General features: G+C 40.0%; 1 protein-coding gene across 3 annotated transcripts in view; it reads left to right on the top strand.

Moving 5' to 3' along the window:
- Positions 1–26358, top strand: part of SIN3A (SIN3 transcription regulator family member A) — a 70375-nt gene that overhangs the window by 7734 nt on the left and 36283 nt on the right. For 2 of the 3 annotated variants that reach the window (XM_081831428.1, XM_081831429.1), the window contains exons 2-8: positions 13373–13594; positions 17465–17641; positions 21819–21925; positions 22627–22909; positions 23965–24216; positions 24910–25062; positions 25181–25339. In XM_081831428.1, the coding sequence (XP_081687554.1) occupies positions 13406–13594; positions 17465–17641; positions 21819–21925; positions 22627–22909; positions 23965–24216; positions 24910–25062; positions 25181–25339 (1320 nt within the window). In that variant the 5' untranslated portion in view covers positions 13373–13405. Of the gene's footprint in view, positions 1–1934; positions 2580–13372; positions 13595–17464; positions 17642–21818; positions 21926–22626; positions 22910–23964; positions 24217–24909; positions 25063–25180; positions 25340–26358 lie in introns of those variants that run through there. The other variant, XM_081831430.1, reaches the window with a different exon arrangement.

The raw sequence follows: 26358 nt of genomic DNA, 5'->3' as shown, positions 1-26358 counted from the left end.
GGTGGGTATTGAGGAGGGCACGTTCTGCATGGAGCACTGGGTGTTATGCACAAACAATGAATCATGGAACACTTCATCTAAAACTAATGATGTAATGTATGGGGATTAACATAAGAATAAAAAAAAAGAATTAAAAAAAAAAAGAGAGAGCACACGCACCCATATGAGCTGGAGGGGCAGAGGGTGAGGGAGAGAGAATCTCAAGCAGACTGCGTGCCAGCTCAGGTTGAGATTACGACCTGAGCCAAAACCAAGAGTGGAAGGCTTAACTGACTGCACCACCCACACACCCCAGTAAGAACTTTCATTTATTGAGCCCTTATTATGTCCCAGGCACTGAGTTAGGCACTGTACATTTATTAATCCACGTAATCTTCATGATAACCCTGTCTAGTGGGTACTATGAAGTCCTTGTTTTAAAGATGAGGAAACACTGACAGAGATTAGAACTGTGGTAAGTGGCCATGACAGATGTGAACCCTGGTGTTCTGGTTCCAGAGTCCCTGCTCTTAACTCTACACTTCATTTATGTCTGGTCTAAGGATAGTAAACAGAGAAGGAGCAGTGTGCTATTAAAAACAATTGAGGTAAAACATATATAACAAAATTTACCGTTTTAACTATTTTTAAGTGTACAATTCAGTGGCATTAAGTACAGTCACTTTGTTGTGCAACTGTTTCAACCATCCATCTCCAGAACTTTTTTTAAGATTTTATTTATTTATTTGAGAGAGAGAGATAGAGAGAGCCCAAGAGGGGGTAGGGTCAGAGGGAGAAGCAGACTCTCCGCCGAGCAGGGAGCCCGATGTGGGACTCGATCCCGGCACTTCGGGATCATGACCTGAGCCGAAGGCAGTCGCTCAACCAACTGAGCCACCCAGGCGCCCCTTTCTCCCGAACTTTTTCATCTTCCCCCAACTGAAACTGTACACATTAAACAACAGCTCCTTTATCTGTCTATCTATCTATCTCTCTCTCTCTCTCTTTAAACATTTTTGGGGGGCTCCTGCGTGGCTCAGTCGTTAAGCGTCTGCCTTCAGCTCAGGTCATGATCCCAGGGTCCTGGGATTGAACCCCGCATTGGGATTCCTGTTCAGCAGGAAGCCTGCTTCTCCCTCTCCCACTCCCCCTGCTTGTGTTCCTGCTCTCGCTCGCTCTCTCTGTCAAATAAATAAATAAAATCTTAAGAAAAAAATTTTTTATTTTAGAGCATGAGTGTGTGCACAGGGGTGGGGGCAGAGGGAGAGGGAGGCAAAGGGAGAGAGAGAAGCAGACTCCCCGCTGAGTGCAGAGCCCCTCGTGGGGCTCAATCTCAGAACCTTGAGATCATGACCTGAGCCAAAATCAAGAGTCGGCCGCTTAATCGACTGAACCACCAAGACTCTCCAACAAACAGCCCCTTTAAATCTCTCCTCAGCCCCTAGCAACAACCATTCTACTTTATGTCTGTGTGAGTTTGACTACTCTAGGTATCTTACATAAGTGGAATCATACAGTATTTGCCCTTTTGTGTCTGGCTTATTTCACTTAGATAATGTTCTCAGGGTTCATCCATGTCGTAGCACATATCAGAATTACCTTCCTTTTTTTTTTTTTTTTTAAAGATTTTATTTATTTATTTGAGAGAGAGAATGAGAGAGAAAGCACATGAGAGGGGGGAGGGTTAGAGGGAGAAGCAGACTCCCTGCCAAGCAGGGAGCCCGATGTGGGACTCGATCCAGGGACTCGAGGATCATGACCCGAGCCGAAGGCAGTCGCTTAACCAACTGAGCCACCCAGACGCCCCAGAATTACCTTCCTTTTTAATGGTGATTAATATTGCATTATATGTATATATCATCTTTTGTTGATTCATGTATCAGTAGACATTTGGGTTGTTTCCACCTCTTGGCTATTGTGAATAACGCCATAAAGAACATGGATATATAAATATCTCTTCAAGTACCTGCTTTGAATCCTTTTGGGTATATACCCAGAGGTGGAATTGCTGGATCAAATAGTAAATCTGTGTTTAATTTTTTGAGGACCTAGCAGTGTGCTTTTGAAAGCAGCTTTGAGGGAAAAAATTGGGACTCAGATTCTAAAGGGGAATTGAGTCAACACCCATTTCTTGACCACCTTCTTAAGTAGCCCTGGGCTGACACAGGAAGAGTCTTTGTCCCGGAAAAGTTTACATTCTTAGAAGGAAAGGCAAATATTCACATGATGATTTTACTACACATCAGTGGAGATTGAGTGCCGTAAGAGTGAATTACAGAGAGCTGAAAGGAATTCAGAGGAGGGAGAGCCTACCTTGGGTGGAGGAGGAGAGGACACTGAATGAGCAACAGGAGGGTGAAGCCTGAAATCATAGATCCAGTTGAAGCAGGTTGTTAAATGAATGACCTTAGACATCTGAAAGTACCCCCAGAGAGTGCTTTGGGGTGTTAGAAGGAATGGCATTATGTTGAAATTCGCACATGAATTGTAGTCTCTTCCAGAGTTTGTGAATCCTGTTCTCTTCAGTTTACAGACCTGATTGCTTCTACTGCTTTGGAAGGTGTTTAAGAATCATAGTGAAGAAATAATGGACTTGGCACGTATGTCACTGTTACCCTGTCAAGCTCAAGATATATTAATATGGCCAACTATTGTTTACTAATACTTCCTTTCCTTCACATGTCTTCCTATTTCTACTTCAGTAAGTGAGTAGAAGAAGTAATATCTTGGGACTTTTATCTTTTTCTGGTTACAGCTTAAGTAAATAATTCTGGATACTCTTTTGTTAAGGTTAAGGTTATCCAGCAGCATACCCAGCAGGGTAGTCTGTATTCTGCCATTATTGCATTATATTCTTTACAAATATTTCAAAGAATTTTGGTTTTGTGCCACTTTTTTTTTTTTAAGTAGGCTTCCTCCAACGTGGGGCCTGAACTCATGACCCAGAGATCAAGACCTGAGCTGAGATCAAGAGTTGGATGTTTAACCGATTGAACCATCCAGGCGCCCCCTGCCACTTTTTTTTTTTTTTTTTAAGATTTTATTTATTTCAGAGAGAGAGGGCAAGGGGCGGGGAGGGGAGGAGCGGAGGGAGAGGGACAAGCAGACTCTGCTTAGCACAGAGCCCAGTGTGGGGCTTGATCCCATGACCCTGAGATCATGACCTGAGCCAAAATCAGGAGTCGGATGTGTAACCAACTGAGCCACCCAGGTGCCCCTAAATATAAATTCTAATTGTATTTAGACAATTATCTGTCTTAATTGTCTTTTAACAACATATTAAAAATACCAAAAAACCTTGGCTTCCTTTAATTATGTAACTTTCTTTTTGGGTCTCTTTCTTCAAAAGACATGCCTAGTGAGATTTGTTCTCATATATAATCAAACGTATAGAGGTTTTTGTCCCTGTGCGTTTGTGGGGCAACTGGTTTTCTTCAGCAAGAGCTGCACCAATGACTTAGTCCATCTAGACTGGGACTTAACTTTCGTGATAGCCTCAGTGCCTAGGATGATATTGGCACATAATAGGTGATAAAAAGTATACAAACTGAACTCAAATTGCAATTTAAAGTTTGTTAACTAGAGGCTACATCTGTTTAGTTGCAATTAGCTTCAAAGTTAGGCATTTATTAGTAGCAGTTTCGAAGGCATACATCTCTTTTTTGACCTTCCCTTCTCTTGCTTTTTTTTTTTTTTGAAGATTTATTTATTTATTTATTTGAGAGGGAGAGAATGAGAGAGAGCACATGAGAGGGGGGAGGGCCAGAGGGAGAAGCAGACTCCCTGCCGAGCAGGGAGCCCGATGCGGGACTGATCCAGGGACTCCAGGATCATGACCTGAGCCGAAGGCAGTCGCTTAACCAACTGAGCCACCCAGGCGCCCCCTTCTCTTGCTTTTGTACTACTCACCATCTTTCTGTCTTGTGTGTCTGCATTTTATTTGTACTTAGAGAATCATGGCTGCGGGTGCTTCCTCAGTCCTGCTGATATGATATCTTTGCTGATTTGTGGGTTAATGAAGGATATACAGGTCTATAGTCCCTAATCTGCAGCTCTAAAACACAAGAATTTTTGTTTGTTTGTTTTTTGGTAAGTTTGGTTCCACAACTAATTAAGGGCCACCAGCCTGGTCTAGGCTGTCTCACTTGATGCAGAAATGTGAATGTGCTTAATTAAGGAGAGTTACCTTGTATACTCTATCACCTTTCTAAAATCCAAACAATGCTGATAACTTCCAAATTTCTCTAACGGGGGGCCTCTCCCCTGTACTATAGACAAACATAACCCGTGGCCCACTTCATATTTTCTCTTGGATATTTATTAGGCATTTGACTTCTTTTTTTCTGTCTTTTTTTTTTTTTTAAAGATTTTACTTATTTATTTGAGAGAGAGAGTGAGAGAGAGAGAGAGCACAAGAGGGAGGAGTGGGAGAGGGAGAAGCAGACTCCCCGCCGAGCAGGGAGCCCGACGCGGGACTCGATCCCGGGACTCCAGGATCATGACCTGAGCCGAAGGCAGTCGCTTAACCAACTGAGCCACCCAGGCGCCCTTTTTCTGTCTTTTTTATATTTGATCTTCAGCAAATCCTATTTGCTCTATATTCAAAATATTACCCGGAATTTGATCACTTAATACCACCACCACCACCCTACTCCCAACTATAGCAGTGATCAGAAGTACATCTCTGGCTTGGATTATCAGTTACCTTAACTGTTCCCTCTGCTTTGTTATTCAGCATCTCTTTAGGCTGTTCTTAGCACAGCAGCCAGGTGAGTCTTAAAACTTAACTCAGATCATGTCACTTTTCTGCTTAAAACCCACCAGTGGCTTCCCATTTCAGTCTGATTATTAAGCTTGGGTCCTTATTATGACCTCTGAGAAGAAACACAATATGCTCTCTACCTACTAACCCCAACCCCATTACTTCTCTGATTTCATTTTCTACCAGTCTGTCTTTCCTCCATTCTGTTCCAGTTATACAGCCTTTCTGCTGTTCTTGGAAAATATTAAGCACATATATGCATCAGGGTCTTTGCATTTCCTGTTCCTTCTGCTTGTAATGCTTCCTCACTGATTTCCACATGGTTAGCTCTCTACTATTTTACCCAAAAGTTACCTTATCAGTGAGGTATTCTTTGGTCACTTGTATCTAAAATTTCAAAAACCCTTCTTTTTCTTCTTAGCACTTGTCACTGTCTAGTGTTCTGAACACTTTGTGTACTGCCTTTTCTCCCTCTTCATGTAAACTTCATGAAGGAGGAAATTTTTGTTTGGTTTACTGCTATATCCCCAGCTCCTAGAAGAATGCCTGGCACATAGTATGTGCTCAATATATATTAGAGGGTGCATGCATGAGTGAGTGAATGATTTGAGTTCTACCATAGACAAGACTGTATGCTGTGCACAGTGGTGGATACAAAGCTGGTTAAAGGTGTACATGCCCAGGCCTGTGTGGGGGCAGACATATAGCTAATAGGATAAAGACAGGATGAGGTTAAGTGACACATCTACCTATCCCGTTAACTGTCTCAAGTCCTATTCTTTTTTGAGAGAGAGGAAGAGAGTGCGAGGCAGGGAGGGACAGAGAGAGAGGGCAAGAGAGGGAATTGTAAGCAGGCTCCACACTGAGCACGGAGCCCAAAGGGGGGCTTAATCTCACGGCCCTGCGATCATGACCTGAGCCAAAATTAAGAGTTGGAGGCTTAACTGACTGAGCCACCTAGGCACCCCTCAAGTCCTATTTACAATGCTTTCTTGATAGCTGTAGCTAGCTTATCTTCTGTTATTTATGCTCAGTCTGTTTTATACCATTCTCAGTTAATTTAGAGAAACCTTGTTACGGGGCGCCTGGGTGGCTCAGTTGGTCGGGCATCTGCCTTCAGCTCAGGTGATAATCCTGGGGCCCTGTGTTGGGCTTCCTGCTCAGTGGGGAGTCTGCTTCTCCCTCTGCCTCTCCACCTCCCCCCTGCTCGTGCTCTTTCTCGCTCACTCTCTCTTAAATAAATAAATAAAATCTTAAAAAAAAGAAACCTTGTCACATAAACTAAATGTTCATATCCTTTAGAATAGGACTACAGAATGATTTCCTTCTTTCCTATTCTCATACTATTAATACTTAAATTTTTTTTAACTTTTCACTTTGAAATAATTTTAGACTTCAAAAGAAGTCGCAAAAATACTGTAAAGAATTGTTGTATAACCTTCACCCAGATTTCCCAAATGTGTTTTACAAAACTGTAGTACAGTGATCTAGATCAAAAAGTTAACATTGATACAATTTTTAATACCTTTTGAATTGAACTAAAGTTTCCTGTTCATTTTCTGCCACAGAATCAGTATCATTAGGACCCAATTTTAGTTTTTGAGTTTCTTTTTGAGCAGTACTAACTACCTGTAAAGATTTATATTTCATGACTTTATTCTTTATTATAGGTCTTTAAAAGAACAAAGAGGGCCACCTGGGTGGCTCAGTCTGTTAAGTAGCTCCCCCCCTCCCCGCACTCTCTTGCTCTCTCCCTCCCCCAAAAAAAAGGAACAAAGAGAGAATTTACTTATTTTCTTTTTAATGAGATAAACTCATTTTAGCTATTACCATTTATACATCTGAACTATATTCTGGGATCTTAGTGATCTTAGTTTTCCTATAGCTTGAAACATTTTGGTATTTCATCATCCTAGGAACTATTTCATCATTGCTCATCAGTTATTCCCTATTATGCTAAAAAAAACTAAAATAATAAGAAAAGGGAAGAATGATGGCATTGCCTAGAAGGATAATGCAGTGGTAAAATAAATCATCATTGTTACACTTCAGTTTTCTTACTGCTTTGCCCGAAGCATTACAGCATCTTCCAAGACTGTACAAGTTGGGAGATACCATCTTAAACAATCAATAAGACATTAGGATCTGGGGAATCTGAGTGAAAGTTATATGACCATTTTTTATACTATTTTTACAACCTTTTTAAGCTTTCAGGAAACATATTTGGTAATCCTTGATTTTTTTTTTTTTTTGCTTCCTGTAATGGCAAAAAGAAGAAAACGAACAGAGGAAGACCCCTCACAGCAGAGGAGCTAGCAGACAAATGCAGTCCAGCAGACAGAAGCAGGCTAGACAGGGGTGATGATGGTAAAATTGACTGTGAGCCAGTTCACAGACTATGTAGTCTTTAGATGACAATATGATGAATTTTCTCAGAATGAAGAACTTAACACGTGCACCATGTATTTTTGGGGGGTGGGTAAGAAATAATAATATCCTCATCCAGGTAGTCATTCAGCAGGAAGGACTTCAGAATGAAGTATTTCACCATGAATTAAAACCATTTCAATTTGCTAAAAGGGTATACGATTGTATCCTTTCATCTTCTAGGATGTTTATGCACCAAAACTGACTTGTGAGTGGACATTTGCTAAAGGCAGGTGTACAGAGGTGATTGGAAGGAAACAGGACATAGAAATGAAAAAACAACATTGGGTCGATTGTTCTAATTGGTGTTTATTAGCCTAAAACTGAGAGTGCTTGCAGTTATGGAGCAAAGAAGATGATTGTCCTTGCCAATAAAATTAAGAATTAAGTTCTCAAAGTACTGTGTGTGGTGATGCAAAAAAAGAAAAAAAAATCCCAAAGTGATGATAAGCTAGAACTTTACTAGAGATGTATCTGAAATCAAAATTTATCAAATGCTATGTTCCAACTTCATGTTGTGATAGTTGGTGACTACTCAGTTGCATTTTAAAGGATATTGCCTATTTTGGGTATTTATATCTTCAAAAGCAGGAAAATAGGAAATAAAAATTAGGATTTGCTATTCAGATTCTTTTTTAGAAAATTTATTTATTTTTATTTTGGAGAGGGAGAGAGAGAATCTCACGCAGACTCCCTGCTGAGTGTGGAGCCCAACCCGGGACTTGATCCCACAACCCTTCATGACCCCAGTTGAAATCAAGAGTCAGATGCTTAACTGACTGAGCCACCCAGGTGCCCTTTTTTTTCCTTAAGATTTATTTATTTAACTTAGAAAGAGTGTGTGTGCACAGGTGCTTGTGGGAGTGGGGGAAGGGATTAGGCAGAAGGGGCAGAGGGAGAGATACCCAAGCAGACTCCACGGGTGGGGAGCCCAAAGCGAGGCTTGATCCCACCACCAGGTGATCACGACCTGAGCGAAAATCCAACGCCCAACCAACTGAGCCACCTGGGTGCCCCTAGGCGCTCCTTCTCTTGAAGTTCTTAAAGTTTCTGATAAAGTTGTTTTTCACCCAAATGGTGAATGATAAGTTTTTCTGATACACCAAGAGTTCAAGGTAAATCACATGAGAGATATTTTGAACCAAGATGACTGTTCTGAGCTACCTTGCTAAAAATTGTTGTCATACCACAGTATGACATAATCCCACCAAACCTCACAAAAGGTATGTACCAGATGGGGTTAGCATTATATTAGATCCAGGTTTCTCAACCTGGCACTATTATATTTTGGCCAAGTAATTCTTTGTTGTGGGGGGTTATCCTGTGCATTTTAGGATGTTTGGGAATTCATGAGATGCCAGTTGCACTCCTGTCCCCTAACTGTGACAACCAGAAAATGGCTTCTGACATTGACAAATGTGCCCGGGAGGGTGGCAAACTATTCTGGTTGAGGCCCACCTCATTAGAAGACTATAAAACTGATTCAGGGAGGCTTGGGTATTAGATCTTGTGTTTTAAGAAGAATGGGTTGTTAATTTTGTTGAGCTATTAGTCTCTGTAAAATGGAAAATCTAAATAGATTGCCTTTTTCATTTATTCTGGGATACTTTTCCTTTTCTAGCAGATCTAAATCCAGAAGTGGATTTTTTTTTTTTTAAGATTCATTTTTATTTATTTGAGAGAGAGTGTGTGCACACAGGGGGAGGGGCAGAGGGAGAGGGAGAGAGTCTTAAGCAGACTCTGTGCTGAGCTCGGAACCCCACAGAGAGCTTGATCTCATAACCCTGAGATCAGGACCTGAGCTAAAACCAAGAGTTGGATGCTTAACTGACTGTGCCACCCAGGTGCCCCTCCAAAAGTGGATTTTTGGACAGGTTTTGAGGTTGACTATGGTGGGCAATTGCACTGGATTGAAGTACCTAATTACATTTCACTATATGCTTTGATAAAAATCTATTTGCTTTTGAAGAGAAACTTTCCATTTTTCCACAATATTTATTGATGTAAACTGACCAGGACACATTTTAATATGATTTTATGTGATGCTGACTGCCTATAAGAGAATAATTTCAGAGGATTTTTTTAATTACATAAATAAAGGAATTTAAAAATGTGGCTAATTCAGGGTAACAGTACAAAATTAAGAGGCACTATAAAGGGTCAACCATAAATTAAGTGCATATCCAAAAGAAAGTTGTATACTTAAAAGCCTCCAGATAGAGCAGTTTAGTTTGTTCCATGCACTCTCTTACTTTGAGCTTATCTTGACTTAAATTAATTCTGTTATCTGTATTTAAGCCAATTTATGAATTTGTTATTTATTATTGATTTTTATAAATAAATAAAGCAGGGCTCGATCTCACAACCCTGAGATCAGGACCTGAACTGAGATCAAGAGTCGGATGCTTAACCTGCTGAGCCACCCAGGTGCCCCTGATTTGTATAATATAATCTAAATGAAAAGATAGATTTTTTAAAGTTGGATTTTCCATTTGGATTTTAATAAGCATGGAGAACTGTCTGAATTTCTAAGAGGCCAACTTTTCACTCTAATGAAAGACATTTTGGGTTGTAGAACTAGAAAATTGGTTTTTATATTTATCGTTCTGAAAGGGTTAGCTTTTACTTCAGCCCTTCTAAAATTTGTCTGAAATGTGACACAGTGACTTGTCAGTTGTTCTACCCTATTCCAGAAGACTGCCCTGCAATATCAGAATTATCCTGCTCTGCTTGCTTTATTTGGGAATTATGATTTCTTCGCATGATGATTTGGAGCTATCCCCACTTTTTATTATAACACATGGCCAGGTGACTTTTTAATGTTCTGCTGCCATTGTTTGTTCACATTAGTCCTTCTTCACTAGTTTCTGTCCTTCAAAGTGCTTTTTTCTTGTTGAAATTCTATCTTCATAGACTAGAGTTCTGGTAACAGGGTAAGCTCCAAATCTGAAACAGTTGGAGACCATAGTAGCAGATGAAAATCATGTCAGCTGAAGCAGGGCTTGAAAGTAGCTCTGTGTCTGACTCTTGTGGCTCCATTATTTGGCATTCGACTACTTCATAGTCTGGAATTTCACTGTACCTCTCTGCAAGCAGGATACTATTGTCTGTCCAGTATTTCTACTCCAGATTGGTCATGCATTCCAAGGAGAAAGAGTCTAGCTCCTTGCCATGTGACCTTGAACAGGTCACTTAATTTCTTTTGAGTATCACTTTCCCTCTAAATAGTGTTCTGGGTGTGCCCATCTGACAAGACTCTTGGGAGGAGCACATTGACTTATAGCAGTCATGTTTGGAAGATTCGTTGTGGGGCAGGAAATCTGTCCTATTCAGTGCTGGTCCCCCACATAAAGCACAGGGTCTGGCATGTGTAGATTCTTGGGAATTATTTGTGGAGTAAATGAATTGGCAAAGACTGTAAATGGCTCGTTATCACCTGTAAGTCCAAAGTTACTGTAATATTTTAATCTCATCCTGTGTACCCCCTATGCCCTCATTCCTAATTTTCAAGATAAAACCAAACACTTACCTTCTCTGTAGAGTTTTTTCCAGTACACACATTTCTACTCCTTACCAAATTTTAGTACTTATTATAGTATTGTACCACTCATGAACTGGTTTGTTTTGTTAGCCTTTCCTCCCAACATTTTATTAAGAACAATTTCAAATACACAGCAAAGTTGATAGAATTTTATAGTTGAATACCCATATACACACTAGATTTTATATTACCATTTTTATAGTACTTGCTTTGTCATATATGCATTCCTCCATCTATTAATCCAAACTATTTTCTCGATGTGTTTCAAAGTAAATTTCAAACATCAGTACACTTTCACCTAAGTACTTGAGCATGCTATCCTTATCTAGAGTTCAGTATTTGTTTATAGCTTTTTCCTTCTGATGCAAAATTTACAATGAGATGCACAAACCTTAAGAATACATTGTGTGTGGGTGTTGAAATCACACTGTATATATTCTGTAGCTTGTTCTTTTCACTTAATAGTATGTTTTGGAGGACTTTCTTTATATAGGAACCCCAATCTTTCTAATTGCTACGTAGTTTTCCCAATATGGATGTATCAAGTTCAGTTATTGATAGACATTTGGATTTTTCTTACTTTGCTGCAGTAAATATACTTGGCAGATGTATAGGATAGACACCTGGAAGTGAATTGCTAGGTAGAAGGGTATGACCATTTTAAATTTAAAAATTTAATGGATACCACAAGTTGCCAACCACATAGTCCATGCCAATTAAAACTTCTGCCAGTAGTATTTCCCTATACCCTCACCCACACTCGATATCATCATTTTCTTTTAATTTTTGCCTGTTGCTTTGGGGGTAAGTATCATTTTACTTTATATTTCTTTGATTACTAGTGAGGCTGTATATGGCCTTCCCAAGTAGTTTTTAAGCTTTTATAGGACACCTACCACCTTCTTACCTGCTCCCTGAATATTTGCTAATTGAAAGAGTGAATGCTGCCAAAGCCTTCCCACTTTGTTGGGTTGAGGGTGAAAGGATGAATGAGCTAAGTGTGGGAGAGGTTAAAGAAAGCTGAAGTTGCTCAGTGCATGTGTGTCTTAAATAAGTAAAGGGACTCTTCTCCCTTTATTTCTTATTCTGTGAGAGGTAGGAGATACTGAGGTGGTTAGGAATTTAGGCTCTGGAGGTAGATTTGGTGGATTGATATTCCAGCTTTGCCTATTAGCTGTGCAGCCTTGGGCAGTTTACTTAATCCTTATATTTCAGTTTCCTCATTTATAAAATAAAGAGTAACAGCACCTTATAGGGTTGTTGTGGGGATTATAATAATATTTATAAATTGTGTAGAATGGTGCTTGGGATTCATTATATACTAAATATTATATTAACTATTAACTCTTTATTTTTTCCCTCTGCATGGTCAGTATTTGAGTGTGTGATGTGGTAGGACTGTGGGGAATGCAGATAAAGTTGTAAAGGTAGGGACCTTGAAGAAGCTTTGGATGTTGGAAAAGCCCTGAAAAGACCAGACTGGATTCCTAGCCAGAATATTACTAGACTTTTTATGTCCTGCAGGAAAGAAAGTGCCCCTCTACAGAGGAATATTATTAATAAGGGATTCTGGAATCTCCTTAGTGTTAAGGAATGTTAGAGTCAGAAATAACCTAGAAATGATCTTTTCCAACCATGTCATTTTAGTCTTTTTTTTTTTTTTTTTTAAAGATTTTATTTATTTGACAGAGAGAGACAAGCGAGAGAGGGAACACAAGCAGGGGGAGTGGGAGAGGGAGAAGCAGGCTTCCCTCTGAGCAGGGAGCCTGATGCAGGGCTCCATCCCAGGACCCTGGGATCATGACCTGAGCTGAAGGCAGACGCTTAACGACTGAGCCACTCAGGCGCCCCCAATCATGTCATTTTATAGTTGGAGAAACAAACTCACACGGAATGAGGAAGTTGTTGAAATGTACATAGCTCCTTAAGTTGGCAAGTCTAGAACCATCGTCCTCTTACTCCAGGCCTACTGCTCTTTCATGATAGCATTTAATTGTTGAAACAATTGATATTTTAAAAATTAGACCACAATTGGGGCGCCTGGGTGGCTCAGTCGTTGGGCGTCTGCCTTCGGCTCAGGTCATGATTCCAGGTCCTGGGATCGAGCCCCGCATCGGGCTCCCTGCTCAGCGGGAAGCCTGCTTCTCCCTCTCCCACTCCCCCTGCTTGTATTCCCTCTCTTGCTGTGTCTCTCTCTGTCAAATAAATAAATAAAATCTTAAAAAAAAAAAAAAATTAGACCACAATTATAGTACTAGGTTTTGAGAGGAGTTAGAAAGAAGCACTTGAATGTTTTTGTAGCATGTGAATGTGTCATTGATGTTAGGAATGATGGCATTTGAGAAGAAAACTAGAGAATAAAGAAGGGAAAGGTGTATTTTCATGTTTTTAAATTGGAGGTTATTTTTCAACTCTGTAGTCCCAGGTTAATTCAGACTATGTTATTATTTAAACTTATGTCTTTTGAGTTATGATACACTGTCCACTGTGGGGCCTGTGTGTGCAAGCATGCACTTAAACTAGCCAGTGATCATCTTCAGGATGAAGTAAATAGTTGGTTTTGGGAGTTGAGCTTATAGTAAATTTGGGTGACTGGTCCTAAGTTGTACACATCACATTGGAGTGTGAACTGGTTTGCATATCGATGCTTTTGGTTTCTGCAGGTTTTGTGGTGCATCCCTGAGCATGAGCGCAGAATGAAGCGACGTTTGGATGACCAGGAGTCACCGGTGTATGCGGCCCAGCAGCGTCGGATCCCTGGTAGCACAGAGGCTTTTCCTCACCAGCACCGGGTGCTTGCCCCTGCCCCTCCTGTGTATGAAACAGTGTCCGAGACCATGCAGTCAGCCACGGGAATTCAGTACTCCGTGACACCCAGCTATCAGGTAAGCTGGAACCCAGCAAGGGACTCAGTGTGAGGGAGGGGCATTGGTGATTATGTCCAATGAAAAAAAAATTGTATTAAGCATCCAGTTAGATACAAAATTATATTTATGGGGTATCTGTAAGATATAACAAATAACAGAAACAATGTATATTTGGGTACTCACCACACAGGTTTTTAATTTTTTATTATTTTTAAATTATTCTATTTTTTAAATGTTTTTAAGTAATCTCTACACCCAGTGTGGGACTCAGACTCACAACCCCAAGATCAAGAGTTGCACGTTCCACTGCCTGAGCCACCAAGGAGCCCCTTAAAGATTTTATTTTTAAGTAATCTTCACACCCAACTTGGGGCTTAAACTTACAACCTTGAGATAAGAGTAACATGCTCTACCCACTGAGCCATCAGGCACCCTTATATTTTTTTCTTTAACTCACTTTTTTTCACTCGGTGCGGTTCCCGAGACTTACCCTATTTTTGTGTGTAAATAATTGAGTCATTTTCACTCTTTTATGAATTATATGAATATATCCCATCTACTTATCCATTTTTCTTTTGCTGTACTCTCAGGCTGTTACCAGATTTTTACTTGTAAAGGTGCTGTGTGACTTTCTCCTGGTGCAGTGGGGCTCACAGTGGCAATCCATGACAAGATAAGCTTGCACCAGAATTTAAATCAATGTGCTACTTTTTTTTAATCAAAAAAAAAAAGTGTTGCCATGGGGAAACAAAGGCAGCTGAATTAAATAGTGTGCTTATTAGTGAAGCAGTTGGTTTACATTGTGGTGCAAACTCCTTATCTTCTTGCAGCCCGCTCAGCAGGTTTGAGGGCACATGAAGAAGAGTTTTTCGGGTATCTAGGAGAGGGATTGCTGGGTCATAGGGTGTGCGCGACTTCTCCTCTAGCAGGTAACGTCAAATTGTTTTTCAGAATTGTACCAATTTATATTTCCACCAGCATTGTATATTCCTATCATTCCATGCCCTGACCAGTGCTGATCTTTCATCTCTTATCTCTTTACTCTGTTTTGTAGAAATGGAAGAAATTTGTTTTTTGCCTTTTTTAATTATGAAAGTAAATATCACCATGGTTTGGTTTTTTTTTGAGAAATGATCCAAGATGACTTCTTTCTCTGACCCTTCAGACTTTAAGCCCTTCGTGATTTCTTGGGTATCTATAGTCACCTGCCTACCTATCTGGATACACTTCTCTTTTTATGTAATTTGAATGATACAGTATACACTGTTCTGCTATTTGCTCTTTTCACTTAATATATACTGGACAACTTTCCACTTAAATACGTATGTATAGATCTAAGTAGTTTTTAAGAAATCACTGCATTTATAATATTCCATTCTAGGTCAGTCTGAATCATAATTTATTTAACTGGTCTGGAGAGGCCTTCTTCAACCTAACATGTTAGTGACTTTTAAAAAGTTATGACTGCTACTGGGAACATAAATTAGTGTAACCTTTCTTGAAAGCAATTTGACAGTTGTGGCAGATTCTTTACTTTTTGACCTAGCAATTCCATAACTCCATAAATTTCTCAGAATTTATTATAAGAAAACAAGGAAGAGGGGAATCCAGGTGAAGTAGGAGATGGTGATTCCTTAGGTGTCATTCTTTCTCAGGAGTCCCCCTTGCAGTAGTACCATGCCCTCCTATGGGACTGAGGGCCACAGTCAGAGGACTGTTGCAAATCGAATCTTTAAGTTAGATCTTAGAAGAAAGAAAGGCTGCTTGTTTTTCTTAGGTGATTACTTTTATCTGAACAGATTGATGACTGTTTCCCATACTTGGGATAGTTGCATCTATTCATATATTAGAAACTATAATGTGCTCATATAAAACTAGTCATCTCAAGTATTTATAAGCTCCAATTAAGCCTTTTAAAAAACTGCTCAAAACATGTATGTTGGAATATAGAAGCTCAGAATAATAACCCTTCTTGCTAGAGATATAGTAGAGCTTTCAGAATTGTCCAAATAGTTTCTTTTTACTCCTAATGTGTAACTATTGTTTGTGGGGATTTGTAAGTAGTTGTCTATTTCCCACCCTCCCCTCTGTCCAGGGGAATCTTTTAAATTTGTGGGGACTTCAAAAAAAAAAATTAATCCTCTCTTACATTGTAGTATACAACTTCCATTGTTTAGATTAAGTCTCCTGTTGTTTAGTCTTATTTTGGAGACGTGCAAATCAAGGATATTGTCCTTCCTTAGTTGTCTTCTGTGGTGATTAACAGTTCTGAAACAGGAAAATAAAAAAAGTTTTGGAAATTTTGTGTAGCATTTTTCGTAATAGAAATGGAAGGAAAGGAGCTTGTGCTTTATTTCACTCTAAGCTTGTAAGAGGATGAGAGAAAGAATAGAAAATAATTGTTTGAGGCCAAACCACTAACAATTTGGAAGAAAGTTTTGTTCAGCAAATAAGGATAGGCAAAATAAGTAGGGATAGAAGTAGAAAATAAGGATAAGCAAAATAAAGCAAAATAAAAGTCTTCTCTAATTCCATCACCACAAGATAAAATGCTAACATTTTGCTATATATTTGTCACCTAAGGTTTAAAATCTTTTTATTGATTTATAGATACTGTTTTCTAAAAAAATATTTAGAAGTTTAAAACCATATGCAGCACATGAATACATTCAACTCAGAGATTATGAACATTTTATAATGTGAAAATATATGTATTTATATCAGTGCTATTCAAAGTGTGGTCCACAGATGGCTGATGTGCATACTTTCTTATTAGTCTGTAATGACATGTGTATAGAAATTGAGAGTATTTAGGAACTTACAGCGATTTGGACATAGTAATTTTGTAATATATCTGTAAAATGTGGGAATGGAAATTATGGGCTTACCTATTTTTCATTTCACTTCTCTAGTAATTCATTTTTATTGTATTTTATAAAAGTAGTGGCCCATGATGGATTGGAATTGAAGAAAAAAACAAACAAAACGGGTCCTTTGCCATAGATAGTTTGAGAAGTATTGAGCCATATAATTTTTAATAGTGGCAGAGAATTCTGTTGTAATATGGGTGATTTCATTTCACCAATTCCCTTTTGTGGGAAATTTGGGTTTCTAATTACTGATAGTCCCCGACTTAGGGTAGTTTGACTTCCAATTTTTTTCTTTTCTTTTTAAGATTTTATTTATTTATTTGACAGAGAGAGAGACCGCGAAAGAGGGAACCCAAGCAGGGGGAGTGGGAGAGGGAGAAGCAGGCTTCCCGCTGAGCAGGGAGCCCAATGCGGGGCTCGATCCCAGGACCCTGGGATCAGGACCTGAGCCAAAGGCAGACGCCCCTCCAGTTTTTCAACTTTATGATAATGTGGAAGTGATTTTTAGTAGAACCCATACTTGGAATTTTGACTCTGGGTCTTTTCTCAGGCTAGCACTATGAAGTACTGTACTCTCATCTGATGCTGGGCAGTGGCAGCCTCCGCTCCTGGTCAGCCACGCGATCACGAGGGTCAACAACCGATACCCTCAGGCCATTCCAGTTTTTCTCTCTTAGTATAGTAGTCAACATATTACCTGAGATATTCAACACTTGCTTATAAAATGGGCTTTGTGTGAGATGATTTTGCCCAACTGTGGCTACTGTAAGTGTTCTAAGCACATTTAAGGTAGGCTAGGCTGAGCTGTGATGTTCGATAGGGTAGCTGTATGAAATGCATTTTCGACTTAGGATATTTTTAGCCTAAAATGGATTTATCGGGACGTAACCCTATTGTAAGTCAAGGAAGAGCTGTAATTCTGTGTATGTGTGCAACGGTACGCATGCATGTCTTCTAGATGCATCTGGGGAAGAATGTAGAAGCCTTGACGTTTCTTGTCTGCCTTTTGTCGCCCCAGGTTTCAGCAGTGCCCCCGAGCTCTGGCGGTCACGGGCCCAGCATCACAGCGGTTCACAGTGGCCACCATCACCCGGCCGCTGTGCAGCCCCATGGAGGCCAGGGGGTCCAGAGTCACGCTCATCCCGCCCCGCCAGTCACACCAGTGCAGGGACAGCAGCAATTTCAGAGGCTTAAGGTGATATTCAGCTCCTCTTCTTCCATTAAAAAGTTCTGTCTCTCAGCAGGAAGCATTGGCTTCGGTCTATTAGTAGTGGCATTATAACTTTTAACATGCCAGACTAGGGGTTGAATCACAAGGAGTTTTACTTTGTTTTTGTTTTGAAGCCTACTTAGATTTCCCATTTTACCCTCAGTGCCTGATCCAGAGAATTACATTCAAGAAATGTTTTTGGAATGTATGAATGCATGGTACTCAGACGTGTCAGGATAGAGGGACTGTTTTCGTACGCAATAAACAAGGTCCATTTTTTTGGATACCTCCTTTTGAACTCTTAGTTCTTAGTACGGCAGAAGGTTTTATTGAGCGTACACATGGTTGGCTATGGTCCTGTACAGTTACTGGGTCCAGTATTACCTTACGATTTAATCTTTTTATCCCTGCTTATAAATAGCTGAATGGGCTGGCATCTTCCAGTCCATCCTTAGTAAAACACATGCTCCTTTTTTGGGAACATTTATAAAGATTGGGGAAGACTATAATTGTGAATGAAGTGTCAGTGTTTTCATCTGTTCTGCTGAGTATGTGCTGTAGGTTTTCAGTGCTTTTGAAATTCATGAGGCATCTGTGGAGAAGTGAGGCTTGTGTTCCCAGCTAAGCCTCTCTCTGCTTACTGGAATGTTACTTTTCAAAATAAGTGATTGTTGGAGTAAGTGTTCCAGATTTCAGTTTTTCTAATTTTACATTTATATAAAATTTCAAATCAAGTTGCAAGAAATACAAATTAAAGAACTATAAAGAAATGGGATGTTGGGTCTTCATTTGGTCCTATCAGCCTAATTAAATAGTTTCCAGGTAGGAATGAAGAGGATACTCTTGAAGGACACTTCCATGCGTAGCAAACATTTCGGCCCTCTCTTTTCCTTGATACTTAATCTAGTTCCCCCTGATCCCTGCCCACATTGGTTTGAGTTCTCAGGGACTTGTTTAATTTTGGCCTAAGGAAACTAAGTGCTACATAAATATAAAGCATACCAAAACTAAACTATATAGAGGGATTTTGTAAAATTTATTTTGTCTATATTAAGTAATTAAGAGTTGACTATACTTAAAAAAAAAAAAAAAAAAGAGTTGACTATACTTAGGCATAGTCTTTAAAGAGAATACAAATTATTTGGGCCTGAAACTTCACTCTGGGCTCTATCTTTGGGAAAATTTGTGTAAGCTATATTGATGTTTTTCTTAAAACATTTTGCCTGTCTGCTTGTAGAGTGATGGCTGTGTACCAAACTGTATTATTGCCATGAACTTAGCATTTCACAAAGTCCTGAAAATATTTTTTAAAGTTGGTTTGGTATGATTTAATTCCATATTAATACGGTATTCAGCAATTAGTTAATACCTTAATGATGCCAAAGAGCTTCTAAACTTGCTGTTAAACTAACAAAAATGTATATTTCTATAGTCTTTTTCAGCCAGTCCTATCAAAGCACAGCACTATTTTACTCGTCTCCCTCACTTGGGTATAAGTATACAGATGTGCTTTGTCTGTTTTACAGAAACTGTCAAGGAAGCAAGAAAGGGTTCTGGAGTTGGGGTTATAGAGTGAGTCATGGGCGGAGTCAGTTGTCTGTTCCTTCTCTTCTCACCCTTGTATATGATTCCTGGATACAATAACGTGTTGAATTCCCGTTCTGATGAGGAGGGGTAAAATGCTTTTTTGTGCCTCCATTGTAGCTTCATTCAATGTATTCCCACATTGCCTGCCATTTTTGGATCAGTCTTAAAATGCTTTACAAGCATTTGAATCAACTTCAATAAACCATTTATATTCTATAATGAGGAGTGTTCAGTGAAAATACTTAGGTTATTTCAAGCATCAGCATTGTCTATACCTTCTTTTTTGTCTTTGGCAGATTGATGACAAGAAAGATTTGAATAATTTCAGCCATGTTTGATGTGATTTAGCTACTTGTTGAATGCTAGCAGCATAGATATTTGGCACATCTTTAGCAAGTTCTCTTTACAGTTGTTTGTGTTTGTTTCCCCTACAAGATTGTGAACTTTAAGAGGTTAGGGACCTCAATAATAAATGCCTGTTGAAGTGAGCCAAGAAAATACATCAGCAGACTCGGGGCCTCCCCAAGTGCTTCCCTAGGACTGTAGCTTCAGAAGGACCAGCCCCAAGTTGTTTTCTTCTAAGTTGTGGTTCCTAGAGCCGCATACACTCTTTTATAAAGAGTTGAACTATACTTTAGATAATGAGAGAATTTCCTCACTGTGTTTACATACAGATAGTATATTTGTTTGTTTATTGGGGTGGAGGGGCAGAGGGAGAGAGAAAATCTTAAGCAGGCTCCTAGCCCAGCACGGAATCCGACATGGGGCTCGATCTCACAATCCTGAGATCATGGCCTGAGACGAAATCAAGAGTCGGACTAAGCCACCCAGGCCCCCAGATATTTCATTTATAATGTGGTTGTCATTCTGGGTATTTTTTAAGCATAGTGTTGGTTTATAACTAATTTAAATAGTAGTTCACTGTGACCAGTACCTTTTTTTCTCTAGACAAAACACATCACATAATTTCTTTGATTCAGGCATCTGCACTTTTTCTCTCTGTAGTAATTATTATTATACCATAGCATGCTTACTTTTTTATTCACAATTTTGTGTTTATTTTTGACAGTTCCTCCTTTGTCATGTGGTTGTGAATGCTATTCTTTTTTTTTTAAGATTTTATTTATTTATTTTGACAGAGAGACAGAGAGAGAGGGAACACAAGCAGGGGGGTTGGGGGAGGGAGAAGCAGGCTTCCCACTGAGCAGAGAGCCCGATGTGGGGCTCCATCCCAGGACCCTGGGATCATGACCTGAGCTGAAGGCAGGTGCTTAATGACTAAGCCACCCAGGTGCCCCGTGAATGCTATTCTTAAATATCTTCCAAAGTCTTTGTTTCTTCTGCAAACTTAGTTTTATGTTCCATCAGCTTGGTCATTAATGAAACATTTCAGTATGGAAAGTTCTGAATATGAAGGGGGAGGAGCAAAGGGAGAGGGAGAGAGAGAATCTTAAGAAGGCTCCTCTCCCAGCCCAGGGCCCAGTGCAGGGCTTGATCTCACCACCCTGAGATCATGACTTGAGCCAAGATCAAGAGTCAGACGCTTAACCTACTGAGCCACCTAGGTACCCCTAAACTGTTTTTTTTTTGGTCTTTGTTTTGTTTTTAAAGATTTTATTTTTTTGAGAGAGAGTGGGAGCACGAGTGAGGGGAGGGGCAGGGGGACAAGCAGACTCCCCGCTGAGTGTCGAGCCAGACTAGAGGCTCGATCCCAGGACCTTGAGATCATGACCTAAGCCAGAGTCAGATGCTTAACCGACTGAACCACCTATGCACCCCACCCCTAAACTGCTTCTTAATAAGATTTACAAGGCCTTTTGGGATCTAGATCCTGCTTGCTCTCCTGTCTCTTCTCTTGTCATTCTTCCTACCACGTTCCTCCTTTTCACCACAGATCCTTCAGCCAAACTAAACTGTTTTCAGTTTTCCCAGTGTACCAGATGGTGTCCTGTCTGGGATTTTGCTCATGATGCTTCCTCTGACTTTCTTTGTAGGTCTGTCTTCGTTTGTGCAACTTGTACTCATCCTTAGGACTCAGTTTAGATTTAGACGTCACTTCTTGGGGAAGCCCTCCTTTATGTGCCCATGGGTTTTTTTTAGTGCAGAAGTGCCCTTCCCATGTGCTCTCTGGGCATTCAGTGATCCCCCATTTACCCCACTGTATTAGAATTCCCAACTAGATGTGAATGAACTTCTGTAGAGCAGGGGCTGTGGCTTGTTTGTCATTGACTCCTTAGTACCTCATGTTGGGCCTGGTGTAGTATGTTGTAGCTTAGTAGATATTTGTGAAACGAATAAATGAATGAATAAGTGAAATATTAATGTGATGATTTTTTCACTAATGATTCTCCCCAAAATTTTCCAAGGCAAGGCTACAAATTTTATGAATTGATTTTTATTTTAAGCTTGAGTCTTATTATTGGCATCCATACTAATTTTTTAATACTCTCATTTATATTTACTATATTTTTTATTTCATTTAGTACGTTAATTTTATTTAGGTATAAATCATTTGTTTTTTAATAATTCTTGGCTTACTTTCTTTTTATAACCTTGAGATTTATCCCTACCTCAGGTGGAAGATGCGCTGTCCTATCTTGACCAGGTGAAGCTGCAATTTGGTAGTCAGCCTCAGGTCTACAATGATTTCCTTGACATCATGAAGGAATTTAAATCTCAGAGGTAAAAGATCTATGTGGTTGTATTCAAGCTTTGTGCTTGAAATGTTGATTTTGGAGGGAGGATATGGCTCATTCTCATGCGCTGAAAGATAAAGGGTGCCGTCTTTTGGGGGGTTTAATTTTTAGGGTCTTGCTTTTATTTTATGTATTGCTTTATTGTTGACAGTTACGGGTCCTAGACCTTTGTATTCTCCCTATTGGTTAATTTTTCTTAACTAAAATTTTTCTTAGTACTTCACCTCAATCAGGGAAGTAGACTGGTAATGAGGCTACCGGCTCTTTGAGTTGATTTAAGATACACTAATATTCTGGCATGGTTCACTGTTAGAATAATTCGTGAAAAACGTAGACACATAATGATTTATACTGGTGTGTCAGAGGGTGGATCTTGCATGGGAATTGCTGCTTTAGATTAACTCTTGAGTATCTGCTTGTTAGGACTGTTATCATGAATGTAGATTCTGTTCAAAATTGTGACCAAACCTCTTTGAATATGGGGCTAAAATTGCTTTGCAATGTCAGAGTTCTTTATGTTTTGTTGATTTTGTAATAATGCAGGTTGATTTTTACTTGTTTTCCTGTTCAGAGAACCTAGTGGAATGTGTATTTTTTTCTTAATAGGGTGTTGTCAAGCTTGCCACTTTAATTTGTGTGTGTGTGTGTGTGTGTGTGTGTATGTGTTTTGTTTTTTGTTTTAATCAGCATTGACACTCCAGGAGTGATTAGTCGTGTGTCCCAGCTGTTCAAAGGCCACCCTGACCTGATTATGGGCTTCAATACCTTCTTGCCCCCTGGCTACAAGATTGAGGTGCAAACCAATGACATGGTGAACGTGACAACTCCTGGCCAGGTTCATCAGATCCCCACCCATGGCATCCAGCCCCAGCCTCAGCCACCACCCCAGCATCCTTCCCAGCCTTCAGCCCAGTCAGCCCCAGCTCCTGCCCAGCCAGCTCCTCAGCCCCCACCTGCCAAAGTCAGCAAGGTGAGCACTTGGAATACTTTGCATCATGTAAAATGCATCCCTAGAGAGCACCCTCCTTTGACATTTCCCCTTTATATAAGACTTAGAGACATCAGTTGTAGTGATTTCATCAGAGAAAATGCCATAGTCACATCCCTATAAGATGGTGTACATTTACCTTCCACATATTTATTTATCTGTTTGAATCAACACATCAGTAATCTATAAGGACTTGTTTTGTCTCCACCTCCTGCCTCGTGAACCCATGAGCACCCCAACAGATGGCCACTTTACTTGTGTACTAGTACTTTGACAGCACAGGCGGAAATGGTCTTCTGATGATCAGATTATGCTACTGCCCACAGGGCCATCATTTTATAAAAGTCACTCCCATTTACCAGATTAGTTCATATCAAGCCAAGCAGAAGACCCTATTGATGGTGGTGATGATGGTGGTGGAATGTTCTTATTCTAGAACTGCACTGTCTGATACTGTAGCCACTAGCCACATATGGCTGTGTTTAAATTTAAACTAATTAAAATAAATTCAGTTTTTCAGTTGTAATGGCTACATTTCAAGTGCTCAGTAGCCCCAGGTGGCTTAGTGGATGTATTTTATAGGACCGTGCAGTGTGAAAGAACATTGCCATCACCTCATTTCTATTGGACAGAGGTAGTTTAGAAGATTTTTATGTGGATTTCGGCAACAAGTGTCTTTTGACATTACAGATCTATGGAGAGTGAAGGTTCGTTGTTTTTTTTTCCCCCTCTTCTGTTTGCACCTGTTGAGTGAGCTCAAAAATTGCATTAGAAAAATTCTTCCCTGTAATTGGAGATGCAGCCACTTTTCAGGTTGTATTTAGAAAATTTGAGACTAAAATATCTGTATTAGAATGTGTGAGCCCTTTGCACCCCCTACCCCTGCCCAGTATGATTTGAGTTGGGCTAAAATGGCCTGGCCAGAGTGAATTAAGGATGTTTGTTGATCAGACATCTTGCTTCTCTTTAGCTTGACCTTTTTTCCTATGTCAGACCATCTGTGTTCTTGAAGAGAATAATGACTTTTTTCTTTTTAGCCTTCCCAACTACAAGCACATACTCCAGCCAGTCAGCAGACTCCCCCTCTCCCACCGTATGCATCCCCGCGCTCTCCACCTGTTCAGCCTCATACACCAGTGACAATCTCGTTGGGAACGGCCCCATCCTTGCAGAACAATCAGCCTGTGGAGTTTAATCATGCCATCAACTATGTTAATAAAATCAAGAACAGGTTCCAGGGCCAACCAGACATCTACAAAGCGTTCCTGGAGATTTTGCACACATATCAGGTAAGAGAGTTGCCCTTTCAGTCTGTATTAACCAGGTCACACGCTGAGGGCATCTGGTCGGAGAAGAACTTGAATAACCATTATTATGTTCTCTAATTGTTACTGGAAGTCAACAGGTTAAAAACTGTGATGTGTGTTTATGAAGCTAGTTTGATTTGCCTGACTTTAATTGCTTTATAACAATTAGACAGGATTTTTAAGTTACTGCCCTGTGAAGCAGATGCTTATTATCTGGGGGGCTTAGAGGATGGTTTGTGTAGTGTAGTGTAGTTCATCTACAGTTGAAGGAGGAGACATTTCTCTAATGTCTTGTGTTTTATTGGTTGGTAATGGTCCCCTGGACATTCACATATACTGTCCTACTTTTATTTATTCTTTTATTTTTTAAAGGCTATTTATTTAACCTCTGTACCCAGCGTGGGGCTCGAACTCATGACCCTGAGATCAAGAGTTGCATGCTCTTCCAACTGAGTCAGCCAGGCACCCGTGTCCTAGTTTTAAAAAAATTTTCAGCCACCCTCTTCCACTCATTTCTCACCTTAAAAGCTTGCAGTTAAAACAAGTGCTAAGAACAGAGACTTTTCTTCTTAGGTACAGCCCGAATAGATAACATCCCAGAAAGTGTGCAAAAGGGAGTCATTCAGAACAGTGGCCCTCTAATATGATACCTTCCCATTTGCAATTTCCTGTCAGAAAGAGCAACGAAATGCCAAGGAAGCTGGAGGAAACTACACTCCAGCATTGACTGAGCAGGAGGTCTATGCCCAGGTGGCTCGTCTTTTTAAAAATCAGGAAGATCTGTTGTCAGAGTTTGGACAGTTCCTACCAGATGCCAACAGCTCTGTGGTAAGTTTTACTTAGAAAGAACTACACTATTTAGAATTATTATCTTAAATAAGTTAGGAAGCTGAAAACAAGCTGACTTTATTCAAATGATATAATTTCTTTCATGTGTCTTACTTAGCTTTTAAGCAAAACAACGGCTGAGAAGGTTGATTCCGTGAGAAATGACCATGGAGGCACTGTGAAGAAGCCGCAGCTGAACAACAAGCCACAGAGGCCCAACCAGAATGGCTGCCAGATCCGTCGGCACTCAGGATCGGGAACCACCCCTCCGGTAAAGGTGAGAGTGGGCGGCGGCTGCAGGTTGTTCACGGGTTCTTATCCAAGCGTGTTGAAAGTTGGATCATGGGTACTCAGAGTGAATTGGTGTATGTCACAGAAACTCAGTGCAAAGCTTCTTATCTGGCTTTGCAAAAGAATGTTAGAATATCACTGATTACACAAATTACTGAACTTCTTGAGTTTTTATTGTTTTCTCTATATTTTCTCTCTTTGCTATTAGCCATCATGTCTTTTTTTGTTTAATGCTAAAGGTTTCTGAGACTAATTTTTCCCTTCCTCTGACTTGGTGCCTTCAACCTGCCTTGTGATAATAAGAAGGAAGATTATTAAGCTAATTGTTTCAGAAATAAGTCAAGTGGTCTCTAAAGTCCTCCTGTGAATAAAGTGTGTATACTTTGTGAGATCTCTTTGGTGTAGAGGCCCATCCTGCCCAGGTTTCTTTGTTGGGTTGCAAGATCTTATCTGTATCATTTTAATCTCCAAGGCAGGACCTTTGGGCTGTAGCAGGAGGGGATCTTAAATTTCTGTTAGTGACGTATCACATAATGCTTCTCGTTATAGTAAACATTGGTGGTCTGCCTGCGGAAAGCTAGGCTTGTGCTCTTCCACTTTGATGTGGTGCAGCTGTGTTAGGGACAGAGCTAGGTGTATGTACTGAATGTTGCTTCAGTGAATTCTAAAACAGTATGTAATGTGGAAGAGATGGACGTGTCTGCAGAATCTAATGAATGAATAATAAAAGTTAGTGGAATTTCTAACAGTAGGAGGTGAACAAGCAGAGGACTACAAAGACTGACATGTTAAGTGTTGCTCACACTTTTGAAATCAGGCTATTTTTTTAGTGTTTGTAATGGCTTTTCCTTTTGAAAGCAGATTGAACGTAGAAATAGTTTATATTTTGTCACTTTAGTAAAGAGTGTTATATGGGTAGCAAAAATGAGGTTGGCAGTTAAGCTCCACTCTTGCATTGGTCCCCGCCCACACTTGATTACCCTCAGGTGGAAACACTAGAAAGGG

Source organism: Leptonychotes weddellii, chromosome 9 (genome assembly GCF_054177405.1).
Source record: "Leptonychotes weddellii isolate Sample4059 chromosome 9, ASM5417740v2, whole genome shotgun sequence".
NCBI lineage: Eukaryota > Metazoa > Chordata > Mammalia > Carnivora > Phocidae > Leptonychotes > Leptonychotes weddellii.
Note: the sequence above shows the minus strand (reverse complement) of the source record. Positions and strands in the feature narration are given on the sequence as shown.